Source organism: Podospora pseudoanserina, chromosome 1 (genome assembly GCF_035222485.1).
Source record: "Podospora pseudoanserina strain CBS 124.78 chromosome 1, whole genome shotgun sequence".
Lineage (NCBI taxonomy): Eukaryota > Fungi > Ascomycota > Sordariomycetes > Sordariales > Podosporaceae > Podospora > Podospora pseudoanserina.
This window is the reverse complement of record NC_085920.1, coordinates 2,523,833-2,548,805: the sequence shown is the minus strand read 5'-3', so window position 1 is coordinate 2,548,805 and position 24,973 is coordinate 2,523,833. Positions and strand designations below refer to the sequence as shown.

At 52.6% G+C, this 24,973-nt stretch overlaps 9 protein-coding genes across 9 annotated transcripts; 5 read left to right on the top strand and 4 right to left on the bottom strand.

Annotated features, from left to right (window-relative positions):
• Positions 1-1,198: 1,198 nt before the first annotated feature.
• arc1 (ARP2/3 actin-organizing complex subunit Sop2) lies at positions 1,199-2,397 on the bottom strand (the record flags this gene model as incomplete). Its single annotated transcript, XM_062941974.1, has 3 exons — positions 1,199-1,239; positions 1,294-2,121; positions 2,175-2,397. The coding sequence occupies 3 exons, from the start codon at positions 2,395-2,397 to the stop codon at positions 1,199-1,201; spliced, it is 1,092 nt and encodes a 363-aa protein (XP_062804888.1).
• Positions 2,398-2,640: 243 nt separating this feature from the next.
• On the top strand, positions 2,641-4,074 carry QC764_0008780 (uncharacterized protein). The gene is made up of 2 exons (XM_062939846.1): positions 2,641-3,066; positions 3,116-4,074. Exons 1-2 carry the CDS (start codon positions 2,785-2,787, stop codon positions 3,431-3,433), a joined length of 600 nt encoding a protein of 199 aa, XP_062804887.1. The 5' UTR covers positions 2,641-2,784; the 3' UTR covers positions 3,434-4,074.
• Positions 3,114-4,457, bottom strand: QC764_0008770 (uncharacterized protein). Its single transcript, XM_062939845.1, has 3 exons — positions 4,035-4,457; positions 3,762-3,986; positions 3,114-3,665 (listed from the first exon to the last, which is right to left on the bottom strand). Exons 1-3 carry the CDS (start codon positions 4,127-4,129, stop codon positions 3,245-3,247), a joined length of 741 nt encoding a protein of 246 aa, XP_062804886.1. The 5' UTR covers positions 4,130-4,457; the 3' UTR covers positions 3,114-3,244.
• An 897-nt stretch (positions 4,458-5,354) lies between these two features.
• MNS1 (mannosyl-oligosaccharide alpha-1,2-mannosidase) lies at positions 5,355-7,607 on the top strand (the record flags this gene model as incomplete). The annotated part of the gene is made up of 1 exon (XM_062939844.1): positions 5,355-7,607. The coding sequence occupies one exon, from the start codon at positions 5,355-5,357 to the stop codon at positions 7,605-7,607; it is 2,253 nt and encodes a 750-aa protein (XP_062804885.1).
• A 1,049-nt stretch (positions 7,608-8,656) lies between these two features.
• On the top strand, positions 8,657-11,011 carry HIP1_1 (histidine permease; the record flags this gene model as incomplete). Its single annotated transcript, XM_062941973.1, has 2 exons — positions 8,657-9,113; positions 9,177-11,011. 2 exons carry the CDS (start codon positions 8,657-8,659, stop codon positions 10,832-10,834), a joined length of 2,115 nt encoding a protein of 704 aa, XP_062804884.1. The 3' UTR covers positions 10,835-11,011.
• A 445-nt stretch (positions 11,012-11,456) lies between these two features.
• Positions 11,457-13,160, bottom strand: QC764_107160 (uncharacterized protein; the record flags this gene model as incomplete). The annotated part of the gene is made up of 1 exon (XM_062941972.1): positions 11,457-13,160. One exon carries the CDS (start codon positions 13,158-13,160, stop codon positions 11,457-11,459), a length of 1,704 nt encoding a protein of 567 aa, XP_062804883.1.
• Positions 13,161-14,812: 1,652 nt separating this feature from the next.
• On the top strand, positions 14,813-15,817 carry QC764_107155 (uncharacterized protein; the record flags this gene model as incomplete). Its single annotated transcript, XM_062941971.1, has 1 exon — positions 14,813-15,817. One exon carries the CDS (start codon positions 14,813-14,815, stop codon positions 15,815-15,817), a length of 1,005 nt encoding a protein of 334 aa, XP_062804882.1.
• A 493-nt stretch (positions 15,818-16,310) lies between these two features.
• Positions 16,311-19,523, bottom strand: QC764_107150 (uncharacterized protein; the record flags this gene model as incomplete). The annotated part of the gene is made up of 4 exons (XM_062941970.1): positions 16,311-18,750; positions 18,811-18,986; positions 19,055-19,099; positions 19,164-19,523. The coding sequence occupies 4 exons, from the start codon at positions 19,521-19,523 to the stop codon at positions 16,311-16,313; spliced, it is 3,021 nt and encodes a 1,006-aa protein (XP_062804881.1).
• Positions 19,524-19,589: 66 nt separating this feature from the next.
• QC764_107140 (uncharacterized protein) lies at positions 19,590-23,811 on the top strand. Its single transcript, XM_062941969.1, has 7 exons — positions 19,590-20,794; positions 20,923-21,635; positions 21,700-21,874; positions 21,922-22,210; positions 22,265-22,470; positions 22,525-23,222; positions 23,281-23,811. Exons 3-7 carry the CDS (start codon positions 21,708-21,710, stop codon positions 23,598-23,600), a joined length of 1,680 nt encoding a protein of 559 aa, XP_062804880.1. The 5' UTR covers positions 19,590-20,794; positions 20,923-21,635; positions 21,700-21,707; the 3' UTR covers positions 23,601-23,811.
• The last annotated feature ends 1,162 nt before the right edge of the window (positions 23,812-24,973 follow it).

The following is a 24,973-nucleotide window of genomic DNA, read 5'->3' as shown; positions in this document are numbered from 1 at the left end:
GGAGGTGTTACCGCTGGGACTTTCCCTTTTGGTATCGCTATCGGTGGAACTGTAGACCATTGCCTTTGCTGTTCTGACAACACAAGGGCTAATAGGCGAGACAGCACGTGGAGGTGCAACCCGCCTCACAGGAGACATCTTCCTGACTTTGTTCTCGAGGCTGCTCCTTGTGCTTTCTCTTTCTCTGGCTTCTGATCTTGCCTTCCCCCTTTCTCTCAGTCTCTTCATCACCAGTGCTCTCTCACGGCGACGGCGCTGCCTGCGCTGGTCAAAGACGTGTCCCCTGATGAACTTTTGGGTTGCCAAAAGACAAATATATTGAATCTCCAGGATGAGGCCAGATTGGTCTGCTTCTGTGGTTGGAGAGGAGCGGCATGTGCAAAAAGACCTTGTTGTGCTGCTGGCTGATGACTTTGGAGAGGAGCCATGATCAGAAGTAGGGCACTGGGGAGGCAGATTGGGGGATAGAGCAAATCGTTCGGGGTAGTGGTCCTCATCGTCGGTGTCTTCCATGGCGGCGGCATCATAGCTCATCAACTGAGAAGGATAGTCGGTGTCCACAGTTCGGACAGGGGTGTGTTGTTGGAGCTGTGGCTGAGGCGGAAGACTCAGCGGGCTGACAGATCCGGCTTTGTAGTCGCGAAGCAACTTGGTATGCTCATGGTCTTGTTCACCAGAGTCAGAATCTGGTAGTTCGATGACCCGCACGCCTGGAGGGCTGAGCGAACGAGGGTTGGGTCTCCAGTGAATTGTATTGAATATGACTAGGCCAGTGACTGCCTGTGGCTCAGAGGAGCGGGCCTGTATTCCGTCATCGTCTGCTGCCACGGTGATGCAGTCTGATACCGCGCTGGAGCTAGAAGTGTAGATGAAGCTGCTCGGCGACGGCTCTTGGGGTTTGCTGGCGCTCATCTTGGGCATGTCGCTGGGCAGATAGAGGGAAGAGAGGAAAAGCAGGATGAAGATGGTCCAAAGGCACTCTTGAAGAAATCCAACGCTCTTGTTCTTATAACAACTAAGATTCTACAGACAAGGGACCTTGAAGGCTTCAACAAGTACCTTTAAGCTACCAATCGGGTTCATGCGCGCTTCCACCAGTTCACGCAGGCTACCGTAGTAAAGACGAGGTCAAGTGTGTGTCTCAAACGGCAAACAGCACCGTGATCCGATTGGTGCATCTTTCTAGATCATCTATCATTTAAACGTTCCAAATAACAAGGCGCCCGTCCACGCCGCTTGCTGTATCTCGTTGTTAGTAAAAGTGATAGCTGACAGAATCCTTACAAGACTTACAACTAAACTTAGCAACGACATCACCAGAAGTTTCGTAGGGACGCAGCATTGTGACGGTGTTTTGATGGACTGTCTTGAGCTGGGTGTCATCTTTGACCTTGCCCTTCAGATCCATCTGCTTGAACATGTTGAGCGCGGACTCTTCCCGGGCATCACCAAGACCAGGGCGGCTCTTGGCCTCAATCGTTCCGCTCAGCTGCCAGCCATTAAGACCACCCTTGAACCGGAAAGCCTCGCAGTCATATCCGGCGGCAATGATCTCAGCCTCTCCATTCCAGATGATGCTCATAAAGGGGAGCAGCTGTGTGTTGATGGTGACAACAGCCCTGGGCGGCTGCTCAGGGGCGCTTGGATACACAACAGTGATGCTGCTGTCATGCGCGGCAAAGGCAAGAGCATCTCCGCTGGGGGAGAAAGCCACAGAGTGAATCCAACCAGCCGAATTGTTCAAGTACTCGCCACAGATGGTGTTGAAGGGCAATCTCTCACCCCAGGCGGTGGGCTCTGGCCTGGCGTCGACGCCCTTGATGAAGCTGGACAAGACGCGCGCATGGGCATCGGTAGAGCCAGCGGCAAGAAGGACCGAATTGGGATGCCATGCGACAGTGGTGATGGTACTGCGAATTGGCTTCTTCAAGTGCTTCGAGACCCACCAGTCATTTTCCTCCTCGAAATAGCAGATCGCGATCAGTCTGTCACCAGATCCAACCGCAAACTTGGTCTCGTTCGGCGACCAGCGTACAAAGGTGGCAGCTCGGTTGATGCGCAGGAGGACGAGGGTCGGCTTATAGCCTTGGGGGGTAGGTTCCCACACAAGGGCATTGCGATCTGTGCGTGAGAGGTCAGTTGGAGTTGTTGTCGGAGATGGTCAAGTAACTTGCCCTGAGAGCAGGTAACAATGCGTCCTGAGTTGGGGGCAATATCAATGCTGGTCACAGTCTTGTCGTGGCCCTTGAGCTCATCCTTGAGTTTGAAGCTATTCCCGACCCTTCCGTAGAGCTCGACAGTGGTGTCGCGCGCAATGGCCAGCGTTTGGCGGTCAGCTGAGAACGAGTGATCCGCAATGGGATTGTGGAAAAGGTGGTGGACTTCGGGGGCCGACATGGTGTTGATGTTTGTACGGTAGGAGTAGCTCTCTACTACCGCTAGAGTTAACGAAGATGATACCTAGTACTGACTGGAGTTGCTGGTTGGATGATGGTGGAGTTGACCTTGGTCAGGGGAAGCTGTTGCGTAACTGGTGGGGCTGGCGGGATGAGGCGCCCTGACCAATGGCTAGCCACACGCCTAGGGGTGGCGCGTAGGATTCTGGTGTTTGGTGTTTGGCGCCTCCAAATTTCAGGTCACCTTTAATGCATCCATCGACTTAAATATCAACAACACCTTCAGTGCCTCCGTCCACAAATCGCGAATTGTTTGCGCCAATTCAGACAACCCCGATACTTGTGTTGTTTCCGAAGCACAAGAAGCTACAAATACTGAAAACCGACGATGGCTACACGCGCACTCCCTCCTGGCCTCCCAGCCAAGGTCGCTTCAGTGCCGCCAAACCAAACCCTCTATGTCACGAACCTCCCATCCAACAAGATTCAGAAGGAGGACCTTAGGACAGCACTCTACATGCTATTCTCGACATATGGCGCCGTATTAGATGTGGTGGCGCTCAAGACAATGAAGATGCGCGGCCAGGCTCACATCGTGTACAAAGATATTCAGACGGCCACGCAGGCCATGCGGTCGTTGAATGGGTTCGAGTTTTTTGGACGGGAGCTGGTAGGTAGTTCTTGTCTTTCATTTTTGGGTATATACTAACTCGAAACAGAAAATCTCCTATGCAAAGTCCAAGTCCAACATCATCGCCAAGCTCGACGGTACTTTCAAACCACCTGCAGCTTCGACGGCAGCCCAGGTCGAGGTTACCGACCTCCAGCAGAGCATCTTCAACGCTCCTCTACCAGGGGCGTCTGCAAATGTGACCTCCCGCGGTCTTCCCCCCAAGCCATCCGCGTCTGATCATGCCATGCCTGACGCCGCTGCTGAAACGCGCGGGACAAAACGGCCAAGGGAAGAGGAGAAGAAAGAAGAAGAGAGCGACTCGGATGCAGAGATGGAACTGGAGGATGATAGCGACGATGAATGATACCCGCCAGGTTGGCATAATACAGCGAGGATATGTTGGGGCACAGCTCCTTGGGCTCAGCCTACTGCGATTCGATTGCCATCTCTGACGGAACCCAAAGGCCGACACAACCCCCCACAAGGCCCAACCATACCATGAGATAGTCCTCCTTGGAGCAGTCAAATGTTGACATTGCTTCACCAAGAAGACAAGGATGTATAAAAAAACTGGGGAGCCCTGTAACTGGGTGATGCTGCAAAATGGTTTGTGTTAGTCTAGGACCTTTCGATCAGATGCAGAATCGCCTAGTTAACCATATTCTTGACAGCATAATGAAAAAAAGACATACGTCGGCCGAGATGCCACCAATTTCCCCAGCACTGCGGAGTCCATCTTTGTACTGGTCTGGTACGAGACGTCGAAAGACAGTATCGATGTTGAAAGCTTGCTCATCAACGGGGAGGTTGTGTAGACTGAACCACAAACAGGGCGCTTGATATGTTGGGTGGAGATGTATTTCATACACGACCTGCCCAGCAGTTGCCGTCGACTTTGGCTTCTTGTGGAACACAGCCTGGGAGAGTGTGAGTACAAAGCACGGTTCCAAAGCTGTGGAACGTACCTCATCAGCATCCTCGGCCTCCACCATCTTGCTGTCCACCATGTCGTCGCTGCTTTGAAATGAAAGACTGTCAAATATATTTGATAGGTCCCCATCGTCTAGCTCTCCTTCCAGTGGTCGAACTATTTGGACATATGTGTTGTTTTCTGGTCCTAGGCCGAAAGCTGTGTTGAGTGCGTTACATGTTCTGAGTTTCCATTTTCTCCGTACGGGACCCAAGGTAGCTTGGCAGTATCTCCTATCCAGGTGGTGGCACGCTTCGGCGAACTCTTCGCCTGTCAGGAAGGGGTAGTTCTGGAACTCGGATGATTTTCTCATGGTGACTCTGTTTGGGTTTCTTCAAAGGCTCCGTTTATCGAGTTGATGCGAGTGGAAAGAGCAAACCATGCCTAACTACTTAAACCTAATTGGGTCAAACGGTAGCCTCGATAACTGGGCAAGAGCATGACGATTAGATAAGCCTTCTTTCACTTACACCTTCCCTCGAGCCTCACCTCACCTCAACGCTCAAGTGCTTCATGGATTATTGCGCATACCCAAGAAATCCCAAGGCTAGGGTTTAAACACTTTGCGACCGTCCTTGCCAAGTCCATTTGCCGTTTGCCGTTTGCCATTTGGTGAAGGATGGGTCTGACAAACAATTTCTTGGCATTTAGTCATGATCCCCTGGAGACAAAAGCTCATCAAAGCTACAGTTCATGAAATTAGAGAACATTAAAACATATAAAAAGAAGAGCTTGAACAGCAAGCAACCACCAGTATCACAAACCTTAATCATCCACGGAAAGTGACGATATCGGCTGCCGGCATCAAACATAGCTGTCCTTTTCAGACGCCAAGACTCGGCGCACTGATCGACCGGCCACGATCTGTTGTTAGAACCCCACACAACAGTCGCATGCAACCAAGATATGCCCGCCGTTGTCAGCTCCAGCCAATCGACTTTGCTGGCATCTTTTTGACTGCATATAATCCCAAGAAAGCTCCAAGTGTTCCTGTCTTCCGGTCAGCAGCATTCCTGTCCCGCGTCTGACCTGCCACCCGGGGAAAGAGCCACATTGCTGGCCAAAAAGAACGGACGGGACGAAGGGTGTGCGTGTGTCGTTTTGTTGTGGATTCTCGTCTTGCTCTTGTACATATTGCTCCTCCCTGTGTACATGCAGTTTTGTCTCTTTCTTTCCTACCTACTTTATTCCTAAAAGAAGTCTCAGCTCACACACCACCACATCTCAAACCAACGGCACCTATTGATAGCAACCGCCACCACCACCACTACCACCACCGCGCTTATTACTTACACAACGAATTGATCATTTGCCTATGAACGTTCGAGACCCATTTAACATCCGTGGTCTGAATCGGGATCCCACTGCCAACTGGAGACCAAAGAGAAACACCACCGCCCACGACACCAGTAACATCACCACCACCCTCCAAAACGTAATCCGAACCGCCGCCGCCGAGACCGAGCGCCTTCGCGACAAGGCGAGCGAGGTGCTGGAAGCTAGTACCTCCCTTTTGCCGACAACGAACACACCTACGAACACAACCGAGATACGATTCTCCTCCGAACCGGGCGTTGGAGATCAAGAAGAAGAGGATATGTCTTCCTTCTCGATACCCAAAAATGTCCCTTCCTTTAGCAACCCACAACGCCAGTACGAAGACCGCTTATGGGCCGCGGCTACAAACAAGAATAGCAAGCCGGGGAATATTTTGAGCGGGGTGCAAGATATCATTTCGGGGGGCAATCGTGCTGCGTTGCCGATGTATAAAGATAAGCCGTATATGTACCCCCCAGGACGGGGCGGGTATGGTGGGGGAGGAGGGGGATTGAGACCTAGGAGGAAGAGGACGTTGGGGTTGTTGTTGCTTGTTGTGGCTGGGTTAGTTTGGTGGTCGGGTGTGTTTTCTGGGGAGCAGGAGGGTGCGGTTGTGAGCAGATGGGGGTGGTGGGGACAGGATACGGGGAGGAGTAGGGCGAATTGGTTGAAGAGGAGGGAGAGGGTGGTGGAGGCTATGGAGTTGAGTTGGGATGCGTATGAGAGGTATGCTTGGGGGATGGACGAGTTTCATCCGGAGTCCAAGACGGGGAAGCAGATGGTGCCGAAGGGGTTGGGGTGGATTATCATTGATTCGTTGGATACGCTCATGTTGATGAACTTGACCAGCCGGTTATCGCATGCAAGGGAGTGGTTAGCAAAGGATTTGACGTGGGAGCAGGATGAGTATGTGAACACGTTTGAGACGACGATTCGCATGTTGGGAGGGTTACTTTCGGCGCATTACCTCTCGACCACGTTTCCACAGTTGGCGCCCATTTCAGATGACGACCCTGGGAAGCCTGGGGAGGATTTGTACTTGGAGAAGGCGAAGGACTTGGCTGACAGACTGATGGCTGCGTTTGATTCGCCTTCTGGGATTCCATACGCCAGTGTCAACTTGAAAGAGTTTAAGGGCATTATTTCACATGCTGACTCGGGTGCTTCATCCACGGCCGAGACAACGACTCTGCAGCTCGAGTTCAAGTATCTCGCGAAACTAACGGGCGAGAAGGATTTCTGGGACAAGGCGGAGAAGGTCATCCAGCTGGTGGACGACAATGGCGCTCAGGATGGATTGGTGCCCATTTTCATCTTTGCTACAACGGGCAAATTTCATGGCGAGAACATCAGATTGGGCAGTCGTGGCGACTCGTACTACGAATATCTCATCAAGCAGTATTTGCAGACCAACAAGAAGGAGCCAATTTATCAGGAGATGTGGGATGAGGCGCTGCAGGGCGTCCGGAAACACCTGATCACTTACACGGAGCCGTCACAGTTTACCATCATTGGCGAGCGCCCAAGCGGGTTGAGCAATGAACTTTCACCCAAGATGGACCACCTCGTCTGCTTTATGCCCGGAACAATTGCTCTGGCGGCCACGGGTGGGCTGACCGAAAAGGAGGCCAGGGGCTTGCCCACATGGACCGACAAGAATGAGGCCGATATGCAGCTCGCACGGGAACTTATGCACACGTGCTGGGGCATGTACAAGTACATGGCGACCGGCCTTGCCGCTGAGATTACTTACTTCAACCTGCCCAAGGAACCACTTCCGGCATCGGCTCCCCACCAGGCGCCCGCCGAATTCGACCCCGATCCGGAGGCCGAGTGGCGCAAGGATTTTGACGTGAAGCCGCAAGACAGTCATAACCTGCAGCGCCCAGAGACGGTCGAGAGTCTGTTCTACATGTGGCGAATCACCGGCGAGGAAAAGTATCGTGATTGGGGCTGGGAGATGTTCAAGAGCTTTATGAACTACACAGCGGTCGAGGATGGCGGCGGGTTCACCAGCTTGTCCAATGCCAACATCATCCCTCCTCGGACGAGGGACAATATGGAGAGTTTCTGGCTGGCGGAGACGCTCAAGTACTTTTACTTGCTGTTCTCGCCGAATGACCTACTACCGCTCGACAAGATTGTTTTCAATACGGAGGCGCATCCTTTCCCAAGATTCGATATGGGGCCGTTGTTTTCCACGGGGTGGAAGAGGAAGCCTCGGGATGCGGCAGGGAAGCTTGTGGAATAGTCTGTGAATGATATCGATGGCGACCTGTTTCTCTTTTTCTTTGGATCATGATAGGCGTTGCAGGATAGCGGAGGTGATGGTCCTATATATATCCACTTGACACTGTACAGATACGGTAATACGTTATGTTGTATGAAGTTGAAGCGGCTTGTTTCTCCCAGGTTTTTGATTCCTCTCGATGGCACAGATAGAGATCAATGGTTCAAGATCTCATGCGGCGGAAGCTATGTCATGAGGTGGCTAGGGGAAGCTCCACGGGGTGGCACGGACAAGCACGAGGCAGCACGGGCGATAGGGCATTAAGGAGATGGATGGCGAAGAACCCACTTGAACTCCGATGGAGATGGAAATCAATGGAGATGGGAATCGGTGGAGAATTCTCCATAGAATCCACAGCGGGCGCCAAAGCGGCTGCAGCGGGTAGCTAGTAGGATCCCTGCTGAAAATCATCCACACATGTTCTTTTGAGGGTTGAACTACCGGCCTGTTGTTATGCCTCCTCAGCGAATCCGGGGGTTTTCTTCTCTCTCCGAAACATACATGGACATTTTTTCGCACCCCACGAGGGATTCTTGTTGCTGGCAGGGCTTCTCCTTGTTGCCAATTACGGTAAAGGGTTCAATGCGTGTGCATGCTGCGAAACTTGACAGACGGGGAACGCCTCAAGGCTTCTCACTCTTTCGAGCAGAAATGGATTCCCGAGATTGTATATGGATTCCCGAGATTTCTCCCTGGGAGCGAGACAAGAGTTTATCACGAGGAATATTCTTCCGCGGCAGATAGCCACAAAGCTTTGACAGCTCACGGCACCGTCACACTACCTATCGAGTTGATCATCTGCTGTTCATATTCTTCCTGAACATCAAACACCAATAGACATTGTCAGAAGCTCCCATCGTACACCCACCCCTCCCTCTTGGACCTCGATGTGCGACCCATACGCCATCATCGCAACTCTATCTTGGGCACCCCCTTCGACGTAGCATGTCTCTCCATAATCAACCATAATTCTCTTTTGTTGGCTTTTAATATCCTTATATACCTAAGAAATGCCAAAAATGCCAAAACCAAACACTCCACACCCCTCCACCGCCACAACGCTCAACATAAGCGGTGGCCAACGCAGCAGCCTCCTCCGCCGTGACTTCCTCTCTAGCTACCCCGAAGACGACGACGACAGCAACAGCACCACCGCCCACTCGCACACACCTTCGCACTATGTACAGAGCTGGGTTAACTCCTTTCGGAGGGATCCCGGAAGGAGGATCACACCCGCAACGGTGGTTCACGGCGTGGGAAGCAGTAAACGGTCGTCGACGATAGCAGGGGGTAGCTCGCGAGGAGGTGGTAATAGTGGTGGTGGTAGTAGTAGAGAGGAAAAGGAGAGGCATATCGGAGGGCATTACTTTGATTTGCACGCCGCTAACGTCAACACGGCGAATACGCAGCTTTCGAGGGAGCTGAAGGGGAGGCATTTGCAGATGATTGCTTTGGGGGGGACGGTTGGTATGGTTTCTCTTTTGTTGTTGTGTAAAAATAGAATAGGGGCTAATGTGTGATGGGCAACAGGAACCGGCCTCTTTGTCGTGTCGGGCTCGACGCTCACTGCTGGGGGCCCTGCCTCGATGCTGTTGGCATATGCCTTCATCGGCGGCATGCTCTACTGCACCATGCAAGCGCTCGGCGAGCTCGCCGTCGCCTTCCCCGTCGCTGGCAGTTTCTCGGCTTACTCGACCCGCTTCCTCGATCCGGCCCTGGGATTCTCGATGGGGTGGAATTACGCCCTCCAGTGGCTGGTTTGTCTGCCGCTTGAGATCATTGCGGGAAGCATGACGGTCAACTACTGGAGGGAGGACATCCATCGATCCGTCTTTGTCACAGTCTTCCTCGTCGCCATCGTGGTGATAAACCTCGTCGGCGTCAGAGGGTACGGCGAAGCAGAGTTCTGTTTCTCCATCCTGAAAGTCATCGCCGTTATAGGGTTTATCCTCTTGGGATGTGTCATCAACATAGGCGGGTTCCCCGACGAGGGCTACATAGGAGGGAGGTATTGGAAAGATCCCGGCGCATTCAACAATGGGTTCAAGGGGTTCTGCACCATCTTCGTCACGGCGGCGTTTGCCTTTACGGGGATCGAGTTGGTTGGTTTGGCGGCTGCAGAAGCGGTCAACCCGAGGAAATCGCTCCCCACGGCTATCAAGCAGGTCTTTTGGCGGATCACACTGTTTTATCTCATCTCTCTCGCGCTTGTGGGGCTTTTGGTTCCCTACAACCACCCCGATCTCTTGGGAGCGGAATCTTTTGCCGATGCGTCCTCCTCCCCTTTTGTCATCGCGATCGAATCAGCTGGCATCGCCATCCTCCCTGGTATCATGAACGCGGTGATCCTCGTGGCGGTGGTATCCGTGGGCAACTCGGCCGTGTTCGGCTCCTCCCGGACGTTGGCCGCTCTCGCAGATCAGGGACAAGCTCCCAAAATATTCGGGTACGTCGACCGCCGCGGGCGTCCCCTTATATCAATCCTCATCGTCAGCGCCTTTGGCCTACTGGGGTACCTAGCCGACCTGGACCAACCCTCCGAGGTGCTCAACTGGCTCCTGGCCGCCACCGGCCTCTCCTCAATCTTCACATGGGCCTCCATCTGCCTGGCGCACATCCGCTTCCGGAAAGCCTGGGCCGTCCAGGGGCACTCACTCGACGAACTCTCCTACCTCTCCCAGGCAGGTGTAACTGGCTCCTGGATCGGACTGTTTCTCAACATATTGGTGCTCATCGCCCAGTTCTGGACGGCCGCCTGGCCCATCCCCCCTACTCTCCCCGACCCAGACGCGGTCGACGAGTTTTCAACCGCACCTGAAGGAGCCCGCCGCGTCGTCCCGACTGTCCCGACGGGAAACGGCAGCGGGGTGACGATCAACAACCAGGGCGACGTGGTGCACAACTTTTTTTTGCAGTGCAGTTCCGTGCCGATCATTGTCCTGTTCTGGGCGGGATACAAGATCTGGTTTAGGACCAAGGTGGTGAGGCTGGAGGATATCGATCTTGATACGGGGAGGAGGAGGGCAGGGGTGGTGTACTGGAACAGTCATTCTGCCGGTGGTGGTGGTGCGAGGGCAAGGGGTTTGCCTGTTTTTTCGTTGTTGACGAAGCAGGAGTTGGAGTGGGAGAGGGAGAGGGAGTTGAGAGGGATGCCGAGGTGGAAGAGGGTTTATAGGTATTTGTGTTGATATGGAAAGGAAAGGGCAAAGGGCAGCGAGCGTGAGGGGGAATGAGATATATGATGCTCGCGCCTCGCCTATAAAAGCTTGACGTTATTTTACAAATGGCGGGTTGTTCTCTTTTCAGGAGGGTGGCTGGATTATTTTTAATATATAGCATTCAAAGACACTCCAAATTGCTCAAACCCAAATTTCTGAAACCTCTCCTTAGTTGTGGCAGATAGTCTATAGACTGATCTGAACAAGTTCGCAACAGCACGCCATTAACCCTGAGAGAAAACATCACCGGCAAGTCAAATAAAAGTCTCTCTTCGGTTGAAATCAGTTTACACTACCTGGTAACCTAACAAACATATCCCTGTTCCTTCTTCCTATCCTCGTCCAGGACAGTCAAAGCATAACAACAATCAATCATAACATAAAAATCCCAGGGTTCCATTTTTATTACCCTTCCCTCCACGCTCTTGATACTCCGTCAACTGGCAAAAACGCCCAGGAAACATCGACGAGCCTCACACAGAAAAAAGAAACAGAGCATGCTCTGTAAAAAGGACCTCCCAGTAGATGTACAAGCTGTCTTTCTTGTCATGAAAGTGCACTGATCATGATCAAAAAAATGCGAAATCCGTTCTTAAAAGTCCCAGAAGCTCTCCACCTTGGCAGGAGGCCCACGGCCGCCCTTTTTCTGGGGCTGAGTTGGCGCGTCCTCGTCGCTCTCGTCACCCAGCGCCCACCCGCGGCCAGCACCCTTTCTGCCACCCATCCCGTCGCCAGCAGTGTTGATGCCGCGCTCTTTCTTCTCGGCCAAGCCCCAACCGCCCTTCTTATTGCCCATGCCATCACCGGCTGTGACAATTCCTCTCGTCTTGCCATTGGGGTTGTTGTTCTCCTTCAGGGCAGCGGGCGAAACATCATAGGTCTCCCAGTTGCTCTCCATCATGCGCACTGCCTTCTTCCTGTCATCACCGAGCTTCTCAGCCTTGTCTTTGCCGTCGTTGCTATCCCGAGGAGATTCGTCCGTCATCTCAAAGTGAGGATCGAATGACTTGTGGCGTCCGGCTTGGTTTGTAATATTGCCGAGAGGAGCAGGACCTGGGGTCGGCGCACTGCCGTCCTCCTTGTACAGGTTCATTTCGTAGAGGTGCTGCCCTTCATTCTGACCCCTACCACGGGGTGGGCCGCGGAACCGACCGCCAGCTGGCGTCTCACCGTCATCGACAAAGTCAAAGTGAGCCTCGGCAGTAATGCGGCCCTTGGCCTGCTGGGCCTTGGGGGCAGGTTGCTCCTCAGTAATGGCATCTTCAGTAGACCAATTGCGAGCTTCCCGGGCCTTGTGCAAGGTGCGGGATGCTGTCGGCTTTTGTGGTGTTACGAAATCCTCAAAGCCCCACGAAGCACCATGCTTGGAGCTCTTTGCGGGAGCAGGAGCGGGCTTCGGGGTCTCCTGAGAGTGGCCGTCATCAAAGTCGAAGTGTTGGTACTTCTTTGGGTTTGGGCGGATGACACGTTCGGGCGATCTGCCGTTCTCGGGCGTGTCGGCCTCGGCGGTATCATCGTCGCGGTCAAAAAGGCGGACAGCTTGGAAGTTCTTGCTAACCCCGGCCTTGGCCTTGCTTGGAGACACAGAACGCTCGCGGCCGTTGCTGGGGGAAACGGGCTCCTCAGGCTCGTCGCCCAGAATTTCGGTAAAGGAACGCTGGGTAGGTCTGCGGCCAGCATAGGGAGAGACGACGGTAACCTCTTCCTGTTCCTCCCGCGGGGCGAACAAAGCCAAGGAGGCGTGAGGATCGCGGAGAGGGTTGGTCGACTTGGTGCGGTTATGCATGGGAAGATCAGTAGTAAACCCAGGAGCTCCGCCTCCCTTGACGCATTTCGCAATCAAGCTGACCTGGTCCTTGCCATCGCGAATGGGCCAGTTGCGACCCGACTTGCCAATAACGTCGAGTTGCTTCAGCAGCGACCCTTGGTCCCAGTTCTGGCGGATCTGGAGAATCTTGCCGTCGGCATCGAACAAGACGATGTGGGTAACGGCAAAAGACACAGTCCGGTCGGCAAGGAAGTTGTCGTCCAATCCAGGCAGATACGGGCCACCGCTGGAAATAAATTCGATGACAAGCTCAGCCTCCAGAACCACGGCGTTCTGCCCCTCGATGACGAAAAGCACGTCTTCCTTCTTCTTCTTGCTCTGGTTGCGGAAGGTTGAAAAGTGCTTGATAATGCTATCGGGACCGTTGAAGCTCGTCGTCGAGGTAATGTAGTGCAGAGACGCGTCTTGCGCGAGCACAGTCGGGGTTGGTGCAGCTAGAAACTGCTTGTACGCAGCCTGAAGCGCCATATTTGCTGATTGGGACGCGTCGATTGGAAAGAAATGTGGATGCAAAGAGGATGAGGTGTTTGGGAGAGAAGAAGCCAACAGAGACCAAAAGAGTCGAAAATAAAGGGAGCGGGTCCCGAACGTGGGAAGGCCAGGATTCCAGGATGCAGGAAAGTGCAGGGTGAATGCACAGGGAAGGGGCACTTCAATGTCTTGGCAGGCACCTCGTCGACAACAGATGGAAGATGCCAAAAGCTCGGGGAGGGGGGTCAAAGATGCTAGGTAGCCAATTGAAAATGCCTATTTAAACAGTTCATGGTGTGGTGGGTTGTGTAACTCCAGGCTATGTACACTCCGTAGTCCGTATTGCCATAAGCTATGGTGCCTCGTCCCCACCTTACCTACCCATCCCATCCACAAGCTGCACCGCGCGTGAAGTTCGACGCGTTGCCAGTCAAGTCTGGTTTAGGAAATTGTCAGGGGTCATCAAGATTTCAATGGGTTATTGTTGTTCATGCGTGTCGCGGTGTTTTGTTTACTCGCTTCCTGGTTGACACGGCAAATGTGTAAGTGTCTAAGCCAGGAAGGATGACCCCGCATTTTACGTCTACATATCAAATATATGGCTTCTCCCTCGGGTTGTGCGGTCTTATTTTTACATAAAGGACATCGATATTATGGTATCTCATCCACTTCAGTCCACCTTTTTATCACCAGTTGACTCACGGGTTGCAGTTTGTCAGAGAAAGACAAACTTCATGCTACTTATTATCAAGTCTATTGCGGATGCCCCGCAACCCGTTTCGTTTCAGGATGAGCACCAGCCCCACATTGGAAGCAGGGATTGACGTTTCGGATGACAGCTTCATCCTGAAGAGGGTTAGGACGACTTGGCACTCATGTCGAACTGGAATTCGCCAAGAGATGCGATTCAACGACCAGTCTGGACTTTTGCCCAAGGCTTGGGGTTCGAGTGACGAGCTTGACATCCTGGCGGGATTTGTATCCGTATGCCCCGCAGATGATATCACCAACACCTTCAAGCCTCACGAAAATACTTAACCCCTCTCGATGATTCCAATGCCTCTTTGACGGTTCGTGTAACTCAGCATCTGAAACGAGGCAGCTCCCTACCCCAGCTTGCCTCAGCCTCTCACCGCAGCACAAGTGACCCCTCTCCACCACTGCACGCTGCGGAGGCATCCGTCAACCACACCGCCGGGAACGGCTTTGATACGTCGCCGTATAACACCGCTCCGAGTGGCAATGATAGCCAGCAATGCATCTGCCGACGTTGTTGGCTGACAATATACCGCCAGCTGTTCACCGTTCGTTCTGTGTTTCAGGTGAGAACTTTAAAGATTGCGTCCCATTCCAAATCAGCCTTACGGGTCTGGAGGCTCGAGTCACGGGCTGCTTTTCTTCGTGTTCAGCAAATAGCGATCAACAATGTCCATCTTATTCCCCAATCTGTATCTCTTTCGCGGGCGTTGTTTGCCTGATCGGTTTGAGATCGTCCGCTCGTTTACCTCTGCCTCTGTGTTTCTCGAGTGAGGCTCCTGAAGCCCCTTGCTGTTCTTATAAGGCTGAGCTGCCTCCTTACCTAGTCACCTCATACAGAGCTGACCTTTGTCATTTTTATTTCCAGTACTCGTCCGTAACAGCAACCAAACATGATAATCCACCCTCCCCTACCAAAGCTCACAATTTACCCTCCCTTACCACCCTCTCCATTATTACACTCTCCCTTGCCATCATCCACACCACCACCGCCGCCGCCGCCACCGCCAACAATCCTCCCCAGGCCAAAATCCAAACCCCAACTACACACCCACCTCCACCACCAAACTTACAACTCCCTCCTCTCACTCCCGCTGGCTTTCTCCCTCTCCCTACCCTCAACTCTCCTCAGCTCCTCCAACCTGAGGACCGCACCCCTCGAACTCAACCTCTACTTCCCCCACAACAGATCCTGCACCCTCCTCCGAGATCTGGACGACTTCTTCACCCTCAAGAATGGCTGTGGCTGGGTACCGCCAGATGAGGGGCAATCTGCCGCAGAACAGGTAGCGAAGAGAATTGACAGGCTGAAGGAGTTGCTGTTTCAATGGGAGAGAATCATCCCGCTACACGGCCCCCAAGATCAAGCGGGCATTGATGAAGAAGGATGGAAGGAGTGGTGGGAGGAGCGGGTGCACTGGTCACAAAGAAAAGTGGACGAAGAGGACGAGACGGATGAGGAGGATGTGCCGTTTGTTCCTGACTGTCGGATGGATGAGGAGGATGTGCCCGCGCATGGAAAGGATGCCGTGGACGACGACACAGATGACGAGGACACACCCTTTGTGCCCGATCACCGAAGGACAATAGCAATCGACGGGAAGCAGACTGTGATCATCGGGATAGACCCATCTGATAGACCTGCCGGAGTACCCCCTCCATCCGAACAAGAACGGCGAAAGCAGATCGACGCCATCAATAAAGCTAGACTGCGCACTATACGCGGTAGGAATCACCACCATCGATTCAAAACTTCCGAGCTGGAGTCACTTCTCCAGCAGTTTCTAGGCCAAGTGTTACAGAAGGAGATGGGGGCGAGGTTAGCAGGGGCGAGGAGTGATAACACCTCTTTGGAGCATTTTCTGAGACGGAGGGAAGGAGACTGTGGTGGGCGTTAACCAAGATGGAATGTTACAGTGATGATACATGATTTTGCATTTACATGTACCTATGCCTTAGTAAATAACGGTTTCTATTATATCTTTCAGCGTCCTTTCAAGGAAGCTATTAACATGAAATGCTCCTTCCTACCTATGCAAAATTAGGGTATCAAACTGTCTATATCACCTTGCGCCTTCCTGTTTTGAGATCCGAAAAGCTCAACAAAGAAGGCACGACACAACTGCACCTGCCGTCTGCCGTTCGATCCTTCCACTTAGGTACCCTCCCCGCAAAACAACTGGCATATAAAGGTAGGTTTAACCCGTCTCCTATTGTGAATCATACCTCGAAAGTTATTCATTAGGCCTTCAAAGATAGCTAATCTGCCTACTAGTTTACTATTGAGGCATAATTCATGATATAATATAGGTCAACCTACTTTTCCTGTACTCATTATCTATAGAGAGGGTGCCCCCTCAACCGCATCCACCCTCCCTCCCCCCTTTCCAACTACCCGAACCCCACCGCCCAAGCCGCATTCCCCATCTGCCTCAAAACAACAACAATATTCTCACTAACCGGCGGCAATCCCCCCTCCTTAACCTCCCCCGTCCCCTCCTCCACAAAATTCGCCTCCAAAACCCCCCTCGCAACCTCCATCACCCCCCTCGGATCCTCCACCGAAACAACCCCCCTCTTCCCCATCCCCTGTACAACCACCTCCCTCCCCTCCCCCCCATAAACCAACCACTCCTCCAACCCCGCCCCTTCCACCCCTTCCCCATCAATCACCAACGGTGCCCCCATCCCCCCACCTTTCCTCCTCCCTGACGCCCTGATAATGATCCCATAAGTCCACAAACAAAGCGCAGCATGGTGCACCGCAATCGCCCAGAAGTCCTTTAGATGTCCCTTGGGGAAATTCCTCCCCCATCGGAAGATCTGGCCGGCATGATACAACGCCTGGCGGCTGTCGCTCGATTCGAGACACCATTTCTGCAAAAGGGGGTAGACCCTTCTTGCTTGGTCTTCCCCTTCTTTGCCGGTCAACAGTTGGAGGTCGATTAGTGAAACGTGGAGGTTCATTTGGAGGAGGTGGAGAATCATGGATTCTTGGGCAGACAACATCTCGTGCCAGCCGCGGGTGACGGATTGGAAGAGGGAGAGTTGACGGCGGAGTTCGCCGTGGCGTTGGGTGAGGAGCATTTCGGGGGAGAGCGAGGGGTCAGTAGTGGGTAAAGGGGAGGAGGAAAGGATGGATTTGAGCTGGCGGTACTCCCATATTAGGGACCAGAACCCGTGGAGGTAGATACTTATGGCGTATTGCACGTCGAGGAGGTGGTGGTTCGTGGCGAGGAGGTTGATGTCCCTGAATAAATCGCCTAGCGATGGAGGGCGTTTGTTGCCCTCACTGTTGGTCCGAGATTCGAGATACCGGATTTTAAACTCCTCTGCTGTACGTGCAAACCAGAGATCTTTCGAGCAGGGTAAAGGGAGGGTGAGCTCGGCGTAGGACATGGAGGGGTTGTTGAATTGTGTCATGGACACTTGGGCATCTCGGAGGTAAGCGTGGAAAACGAGACGTTTCCATGATTCGAGTTGGTACCATTTTTTCCATTTTTCTTCGAGGACTTCGCCCTCGTCGGAGGGGTGGATGATGACGTCTGGGTAGGCGGTTTTGGTGAATTTTCCTCTGTAGCGCATCATGGCCATGGGAACCGAGAGATGACATTCTGCGATTTCCATTTTCCGACGGTTGCCGCTCCAGAGGCCGACGTCTTGCACTAGCACCAGAGCTTGGACTGGGCCGAGGAGGCCGATGTTGGTGTTGTTTTCTTCAAATCTGCCTGGAATGGAGATACGGACGGCTTCTTGTAGCGCGAAACCGAATCTTCTTAGGGTAGTGACCGGGGCAAGAACGGCACCAGCAGCGGTGGCTATGGCGAGCCACTCTGGAGATTGGTGGTTCATGGAAAACGAGCCATAGTGAATCCATGATGAGACTTGGCACATGTGTGCAGCCAAAAAGACATGAATCCAGGTATCCATCATCTCGGCCGAGGGAAACGATGAAGCCACGCGATTTATCATGCTATTTTCCCTGCATGTGCTCAGAACGATGGCCAAGATCTTGTCCCGGTTGGAGCTATGCAGAGTGTCCTTTACCACTCGATCAGGCTTGAGGGCTTTAGATCCATGTACATCCCGGGAGAGCAGTGGAAGGTTAGACTGCTCGTTGTAGCCCGTATCGGTCCTTTTCGGAACCCAACGCCAGGGTGATTCGGTCCAGATCTTGACGAGTGTCGATCGCATGGCCGCAACCTCTGCCGAATTGTCCACTTGAGTAGTCGAGTCGAGTACATGCTGGGTGGCATCAGGGTTCCAATTCTCGAGAAGACCAAAGTCAAATTCTCGAAAGTCCAGGTTGACATCATCGCAAAAGTCCAAAACAGCCAGTCCTTGTGCCTCAGCCATTCTGGCTGAATTTCCAAACGACTGGTCGTACAGAACATCACGTAGAAATTCTGAGAATGGTGCTTTTTCCAAGTCTTGCTCCACCGTAGCCAGGCCCTGGTTCTGATAGGTAGCCTGAGGACGATTGAGGTTGTCTGGGTTGTTCTGGTCCATTAGTGTTTCAGGCGTTGGCAACTGTGATTCTTCTTTGAACTGCCGATCATCTGGCGTGAGGGAGTTGCTAGCAAGGCTGGGCTGCTGATATCGAGAAGACGACGCAAAGCTTTTCAGTGCTGGGTTGAAAGTTGGCTGTTGGAATTCAGGCTCAGCGGCACTTATTGGTTGAGCGTATTGCGATGAAGCGCTCGGAGACGTGTCCGGTGGTGGATGGGACTCAAAACCATGGGCGTTTGCGGAGAGATGTAGCAGGTGCATCGCGGCATCCTCTGAGGATGCTACCTCACACGTTATGCCACGGTTCTTACATCTTGTGCATCTGATAAGAGTTAGTGTGAGCTCAGGAGTGAAGACGTGATGCATCATCAGGGGCACTTGCGGTTTCATCTCTTCACACTTGACTCTAGCCTTGGCACATGCCTGACAAGCATGTGCAACGCGGCCGGCACCAAGAGCCGCGGAGCTGAGGCGTTTACGTTTGTTGCTGTTGTCATCTTGATGGTTGGTGCGATGACGTTTGAGGAGGTCTGCCCGGGCGAAGGCTTTGGAGCAAATCTTTCACCATATTAGTCAGGTTTCTGGTGAGCTATGACGAGTTTTGCTCAGCATGTTTGAAGACGCACATCGCAGACGAAGCGCTTCCCGAGAGTATGGGTTGCTATATGTCTCTAACGCATCATCTTCATCAGTAATGTGAAGACAGTATACGGCCTGGAGACGGTGAGTGTTCACCTGGAGATGCTCGGGCCGAGAATACCGACGCAAGCAATGAGCGCACTGGTAAAGCGATGTCGGGAGCTGTGGCTGTGGCGGTTGTTGTTGTTGTTGTTGTTGTTGTTGTGGCGGCTGGGAGGTGGTGTTGGCATTGATCGAGCTGGATGGATGTGAAAATGAGGCCGGAGAGGGTGATGCAGCCGGAGCCGAGGCCGGGGCCGTGCCGGTGAGAGGACCGGCGGCTGATGTCGAGTGTGGGAGGACGGGTGGAGTAAATAAAGAGGCGTTGGGGTCAATTCCAACTACCGGTGGTTGGGGTTGGCCACGAGGAGGAGGATTACTGGTGGGCGGGTCAATAAGATGGCGGATTGGATACATGGTGAATTGGTGAGAAGTCCATCAATTGGGTGTAACACTGGGTCATGGTAGCGCGAGCATCATTGAGGCGCACCAGTTGGCGATTTCAGAGCCAAGTGCCCAGACTACTGATTTGGCGTTGGTGCGGACGGAACTGTGGTGGAACAAGCCGGCTGCCAGTCAGTCATTCACGTCCGTGAGTAGAGATGCAGATATCGCCAACACAATCGTGACTTGACAAACACTTGACTCGGGACTTTGATGTTCAACTTGGCTACGATTGTCTCTTGTCCAAAGCAGTTAGACCCAGCAACATCCTAGCCAGGCCACGCGTTCCCCTGCTAAGCGGCCCCATACTCCGCGTGCCAAGACAGTTCGTCAGCGGGGAGATCAACCAGTTTCCACTGTTTCGCAGCAAACGGTCAGCATGGAATCCTGGTGCAACTCTCCAGTGCATCTGAACATCTCGAATGAAGATCTGGCAAAGCAGTCATAGCTGACCACCGAGCCACCTCTCCCGAAGGCCTCTCTTTATGAAAACCATGTTGGGACTCCTCCGCCCGAATAGTACCCGCTCCCCGATGTCCTCGGTTCCGAACATCTACAAACACCCAAGCGACTAACGGCAAACCTGACACTGGCCTTTTTACCATAAATTGGCCCTGCCATCCCCAAGCAATCAAACCTGCAGTATATATTGCTCTTGCGGTTGGGACACCGGGCGCCGCATTCACACCCAAATGGATTCCTCTGACGATTGGGGCGGTTTTGGCCTCAAAGCCATACCGCGATTTCACTAGCTCGGGACTCGAATCATTATCTGGAACTGCTATGGGACTTGAAACTGTTTCGTGGGGTTGGCACTCATCAGTGTTCAAAAGACAAGTACCTCGACACGCACCCTAGCCTTACATCACACTCAGGCGGCTCTTTTCAATAGAGTAACATCATGATAAGCTTATGATGCCAATGTTGGGGAACTCCGACAGGCCCACTAGGCAATATATTTCAAAGTCTTGTCCTGACCGTTGTCCAGATCTCAAAAGAAAGAAAACAAGAGTTTCTCAGCAGGTCACAGTGCCGTGGTGAGCCAACCAATACCAAACCTTGTCAGTCGCCATTCAACATCCACTCAAGGAGAACACAATGGTGGGTAGGCAATATTCTCGGTCTTGTCTGTCTTAATACCCATCGCTACTCGACCGGGCAAGCCGATCCCAGTCGTCTTGCAGATGGTCGAGTGGCCCGTAAGCTCTATACCATGCCCGGGAGCCGGAACGGAAGCTACAAAAGTACAAGCCATGAATATAAGCCGCTATACCATCACATCCCTTGACCATGAGTGGCAGAAAGCAGAATCGGACCCGAGTCTGTGCGTACAGATGCCGGATGGTTTCATTCATGCTGACTGTGATTGCAGAAAAGCCATGTCTTCTCCTCAATCCCATATTGTCTTGCTCTCAACCACAATACTCATCGGCCCTTACGGAGCTACGGAATGATTCATAAGAGTCTTTCTCTTCAGGACATAAGGCTGCCCAGCAAATGCTATTCGGAGCTCCGGGCCTCGGCGGGTGCTGGGTCTGTTGTTCTGGCGGTTGGAATATAAAAACACAGACCGGGAGTGTCAGCCAAGGTGTAATGGAGCATGCAGTGCAACCGATGGCACAAGGCACAATACCATGAACCCCAGCACCGGCAACGGTGTGCTAGGTTGGTAAAGCGCTGCGATAAGTGTCAGTAGACCACCACCCCTGTGCCAAGGAACGAGCCAAGCCATAAACAAGATGCAGGGATTGCAACTGTCCTTTTGCATATTACAACACACTCTCATTGTATCGGTCTTGTGTATGTAGCAGTCGCCCAAGAGCCCGCGAGGTAGAGCCGTCTCGGCCTTTTTTTCTGCGCAGATGGCAAAGAGTATATGACATCAAGGACCTCGCAGAACTAGCTGCTCCTGATCGCGTCGACTCTTAGGTTGGTGTGTCAGGCCCTCTCCCTTTCAACACCACTTCGCCGAAGGATCCAGACTAGAGTGAGGCTTGATCCTACTGGGGAACACAAACATACTTGTACAGGACGCCACAACAACCCCTTTTGCAGGCCGGTTACTACGTCTGACCCTTGGAAACCGTATGTATATCTACACCACCCTTCCCATAACATCATGTCTACACGTTTACTAACATTCATCAAGAAAACATTATGGCTGGAGATCGTATCGCTGCCTCTTTGGCGGCCAACCCCCATAGTGATCGTGGTGACAAGAAGAGAGTTGTCACCCTCGGCAACGTTCGTCTTCGTGATCAGGACACGAACGAGATCATCCTGATCCCGACACCTTCTTCTGACCCCAATGATCCCCTCAACTGGTAAGCCTTTTACAACACCTCGAAGACACCTAGCTAACACTTGTTAGGCCACAATGGTACAAGTACTATATGGCGACTGTCATCTGCTTGGCCATGATGATTTGCAACTTTCTGGCGGCAGGGCCCTCGATTGCCATGGTCAACATCACCATGGAGTTCTTCGTTGGTGCCCATCCAGGAAGAAACCCCAAGCTCTTCCACGAAGCTGTAGCCAAGGTTGCGTACTTTTTCACCACCTGTGCTCTCATGCAGGGTATTGGAAACTTTTTCTGGGTCCCTGTTGCCAACAAATGGGGACGCCGGCCGACTTATGTCTTTAGCTATTTGATCTACTTTGTAAGTCAAGACAAATCATGAACGAACGCTGAACCGAACTAACAAGGACCCCAGGCCTCTGCTGTCTGGCTTTGCTTCGAGCGCTCCTACGGCGGGTTTCTTGCCGGCCGTGTCATCATGGGCTTTGGTGCCGGTGCTGCCGAGACAATCGCCCCCATCACCATCGCCGACATCTTCTTCCTCCACGAGCGAGGTACAGTCATGGCTTTATACAGCTCCTTTCTCGCTGTCGGTGTAGCCATCGGTCTCATCATCTCAGGGTATGCCCTCTATTATCACACCTTCCCATCCCCATTCTAACAAGATATCCCCAGCGTCATCACAATCGACCACCACTGGCGTGTAATCTTCCAAGTCGCCTCCGCCCTTGTCGGCCTCGTCCTCCTCATCGCATTCTTCGCCTTTCCCGAAACAGCCTACATTCGTGAAACCCCTTCCAACAGCGACGACGACTCCTCCACCGGCACCCCCAACCAACGCTCCTCCACAGAAAAGAACCCAACTGCCACCATCTCCGACCCTGAGTCCCGCCGTGTTGGCAGTTCCCCCCTCCCAAAGAAAGCCTCCTACCTCTCCACTCTCAAAATCTTCCACGGGACCATCACCCATGAGTCATTCTTCAAACTGACCGTTCGTCCCCTCGGTCTGATTTGCCTCCCCCCTGTCCTCTGGGCTGCCCTTGTTGAAGCCGCCACCATTGGGTTTCTGGTTGCTATGACATCCAATGTTGAGATCGCCTACGAAGCAACCTACAGATTCAAGTCATGGCAGGTAGGCGTCTGCTTTGTCTCTGCTTTGGTCGGTTCGCTGGCAGGTATACCGCTTGGTGGATGGTGGGGAGACAAAGTAGCGGATTATTTCACCAAGAGAAACAACGGGATTAGAGATCCGGAAATGAGACTGCCGGCGATGATACCTGCCATGATCACCGCGCCGTTGGGGCTGGTGATTTTTGGGGTGGGGATTGAGAAGGGCTTGCATTGGATGGTGCCGAATTTGGGGATTGCGTTGTGTAAGTTTGTCTGCCGAGATACCCATGAAGAAGAAGTGCTGACATGGAAGGGAAACAGTGAATTTTGCTATTGTTCAGGGAACGAATGTGGCGCTGGTGTATGTCATTGATGCTTACCGGCCTGTGGCAGGGGAGATCACACTTGCGGTCATGGGATTCAAGAGTTTGTTTGGGTTTTTGCTGTCGTTTTATACGAATACTTGGGTGCAGCAGGCGGGCTATATGAATGCGTATGGGACGATGGCGGCGATCTCGGCGGCGGTGTTGGTTTGCTGGGTGCCGTTGTATTTCTGGGGGAAGACGATTAGGCATGTTACTTGGGGTTGGCCGGTGATTGGGTATATTCATTGGAGTGAGGATCGGGAGGTTGGTGAGTGAGTGCTTCCAAGACAGCAGATCAGGTACCTGCGTACAAAGGGACCAGGAGCAATGTCGCTTTTAAAAATGTGTGGTTTGGATTCAGTAGCTTCGAGCTTAAGTAGGTAAACAGGTTGACTGAGTATGGCCGATGAGGTTATTCTCTCATTCAACTCGACAAGTTGGTGGTGAAGTTGAAGCTTGCTTAAGGTAGTGAACTCATGCCTTTCCGTTCTTTTGCTCATCTTTCCATCCCGAAACTTTGCTCAGAAAAGAATATTCCAGAGAACAATCCTAAATGGCGGAAAGTCATCAGTTCTTAGAAACTACCTTACCCACACACCTACAGGTAGCCTTCATATGATTCGTCCTCGAGGATCAAGCACCAAATCTCATAGATCAGGTTTTGTGAGGGGAAACAACCTGAACAGTTTCATCATCCTGATTGTACACAAGAATATAAGGTGGAAACCGAGTAGCATGCTTGTCGGTTGCATCAGATGCCTTGAAAAACAAAGGCTTGACCATCGCGCCCCGCTCGATCGGGTGAGCCATCTCAGGGAGAGGGGACTGTGCAACCTCCAATGACAGCTGTGACTGGAACTTGAATGCGGGATTGGTTGGGCTGCCTTCCTTAGTGACAAGACGTTTGCAAACACTTGCATTGCCAGCTCGAGCAGCGATCATCAAGGCCGTCTCGCCACAGTTTTTAGGTATACTTGGATCGGCCCCATGAGCGAGAAGGACGTCGATAACGCTTTCGTTGTCAGCTTCAACGGCATAAACCAAGGCCGTTTTGCCGGATTTTGCGTGTATATTTGGGTCAGCCCCTGTGACGAGAATATGTTCAACAGTCTTCGCATGACCGCCTTTAGCAGCATAATGTAGAGGCACGTATCCCTTGATCTGTAGTGTACGTTCCACTTCCAGCATAACTTCAACGGTCTCTCATACCCCAGTTTACGGGCGAATGCCAAGCATGTAATCCCATCTACCAAATCGTGATGTATATCAGCCCCCCAAGTAATTAGGGCACCCACACATGCGGCCAGTTTCGAATCTTCTTCGGGTCGGACTTTAGATAGTGCACGTTTTAACGCTGTCCATTCCCCAGGGGTGTTTGACGTTCGGATCTGCCCCCTGCCTCAAAAGGACTTCGACGATATCACTGTCCCATAGTGCGGCCGCTCTCGTCAGAGCCGTATCTCCGTGTCTATCCCTTGCATCTAACTCGGCTCCGTGAGTAGCAAGAAGTTCGACAGTTGACAATCTCTGGTGCCTCGTGGCTCCGATCAGCGGCGTCTCTCCGTGTATGGCCTCGACCGAGTTGACATTTGCGCCAGCCTGCAAAAGCATCTGAACAATCCCATGGCTAAGACCGCATGAGGCCAAAT

What these genes read in the sequence shown, in the direction of transcription:
- QC764_0008780 (XM_062939846.1), top strand. Translation starts at nt 2,785, where the DNA reads ATGGCTACACGCGCACTCCCTCCTGGCCTCCCAGCCAAGGTCGCTTCA. An exon ending in AGTTTTTTGGACGGGAGCTG is followed by an intron (nt 3,067 to 3,115) that starts GTAGGTAGTTCT and finishes AACTCGAAACAG; the next exon opens with AAAATCTCCTATGCAAAGTC.
- QC764_0008770 (XM_062939845.1), bottom strand. Translation starts at nt 4,129, where the DNA reads ATGGGGACCTATCAAATATATTTGACAGTCTTTCATTTCAAAGCAGCG. An exon ending in AGGCCGAGGATGCTGATGAG is followed by an intron (nt 3,987 to 4,034) that starts GTACGTTCCACA and finishes ACACTCTCCCAG; the next exon opens with GCTGTGTTCCACAAGAAGCC. An exon ending in TTGGTGGCATCTCGGCCGAC is followed by an intron (nt 3,666 to 3,761) that starts GTATGTCTTTTT and finishes ACCATTTTGCAG; the next exon opens with CATCACCCAGTTACAGGGCT.
- QC764_107140 (XM_062941969.1), top strand. Translation starts at nt 21,708, where the DNA reads ATGGCTGGAGATCGTATCGCTGCCTCTTTGGCGGCCAACCCCCATAGT. An exon ending in TTAGCTATTTGATCTACTTT is followed by an intron (nt 22,211 to 22,264) that starts GTAAGTCAAGAC and finishes CAAGGACCCCAG; the next exon opens with GCCTCTGCTGTCTGGCTTTG. An exon ending in GAATTTGGGGATTGCGTTGT is followed by an intron (nt 23,223 to 23,280) that starts GTAAGTTTGTCT and finishes GAAGGGAAACAG; the next exon opens with TGAATTTTGCTATTGTTCAG.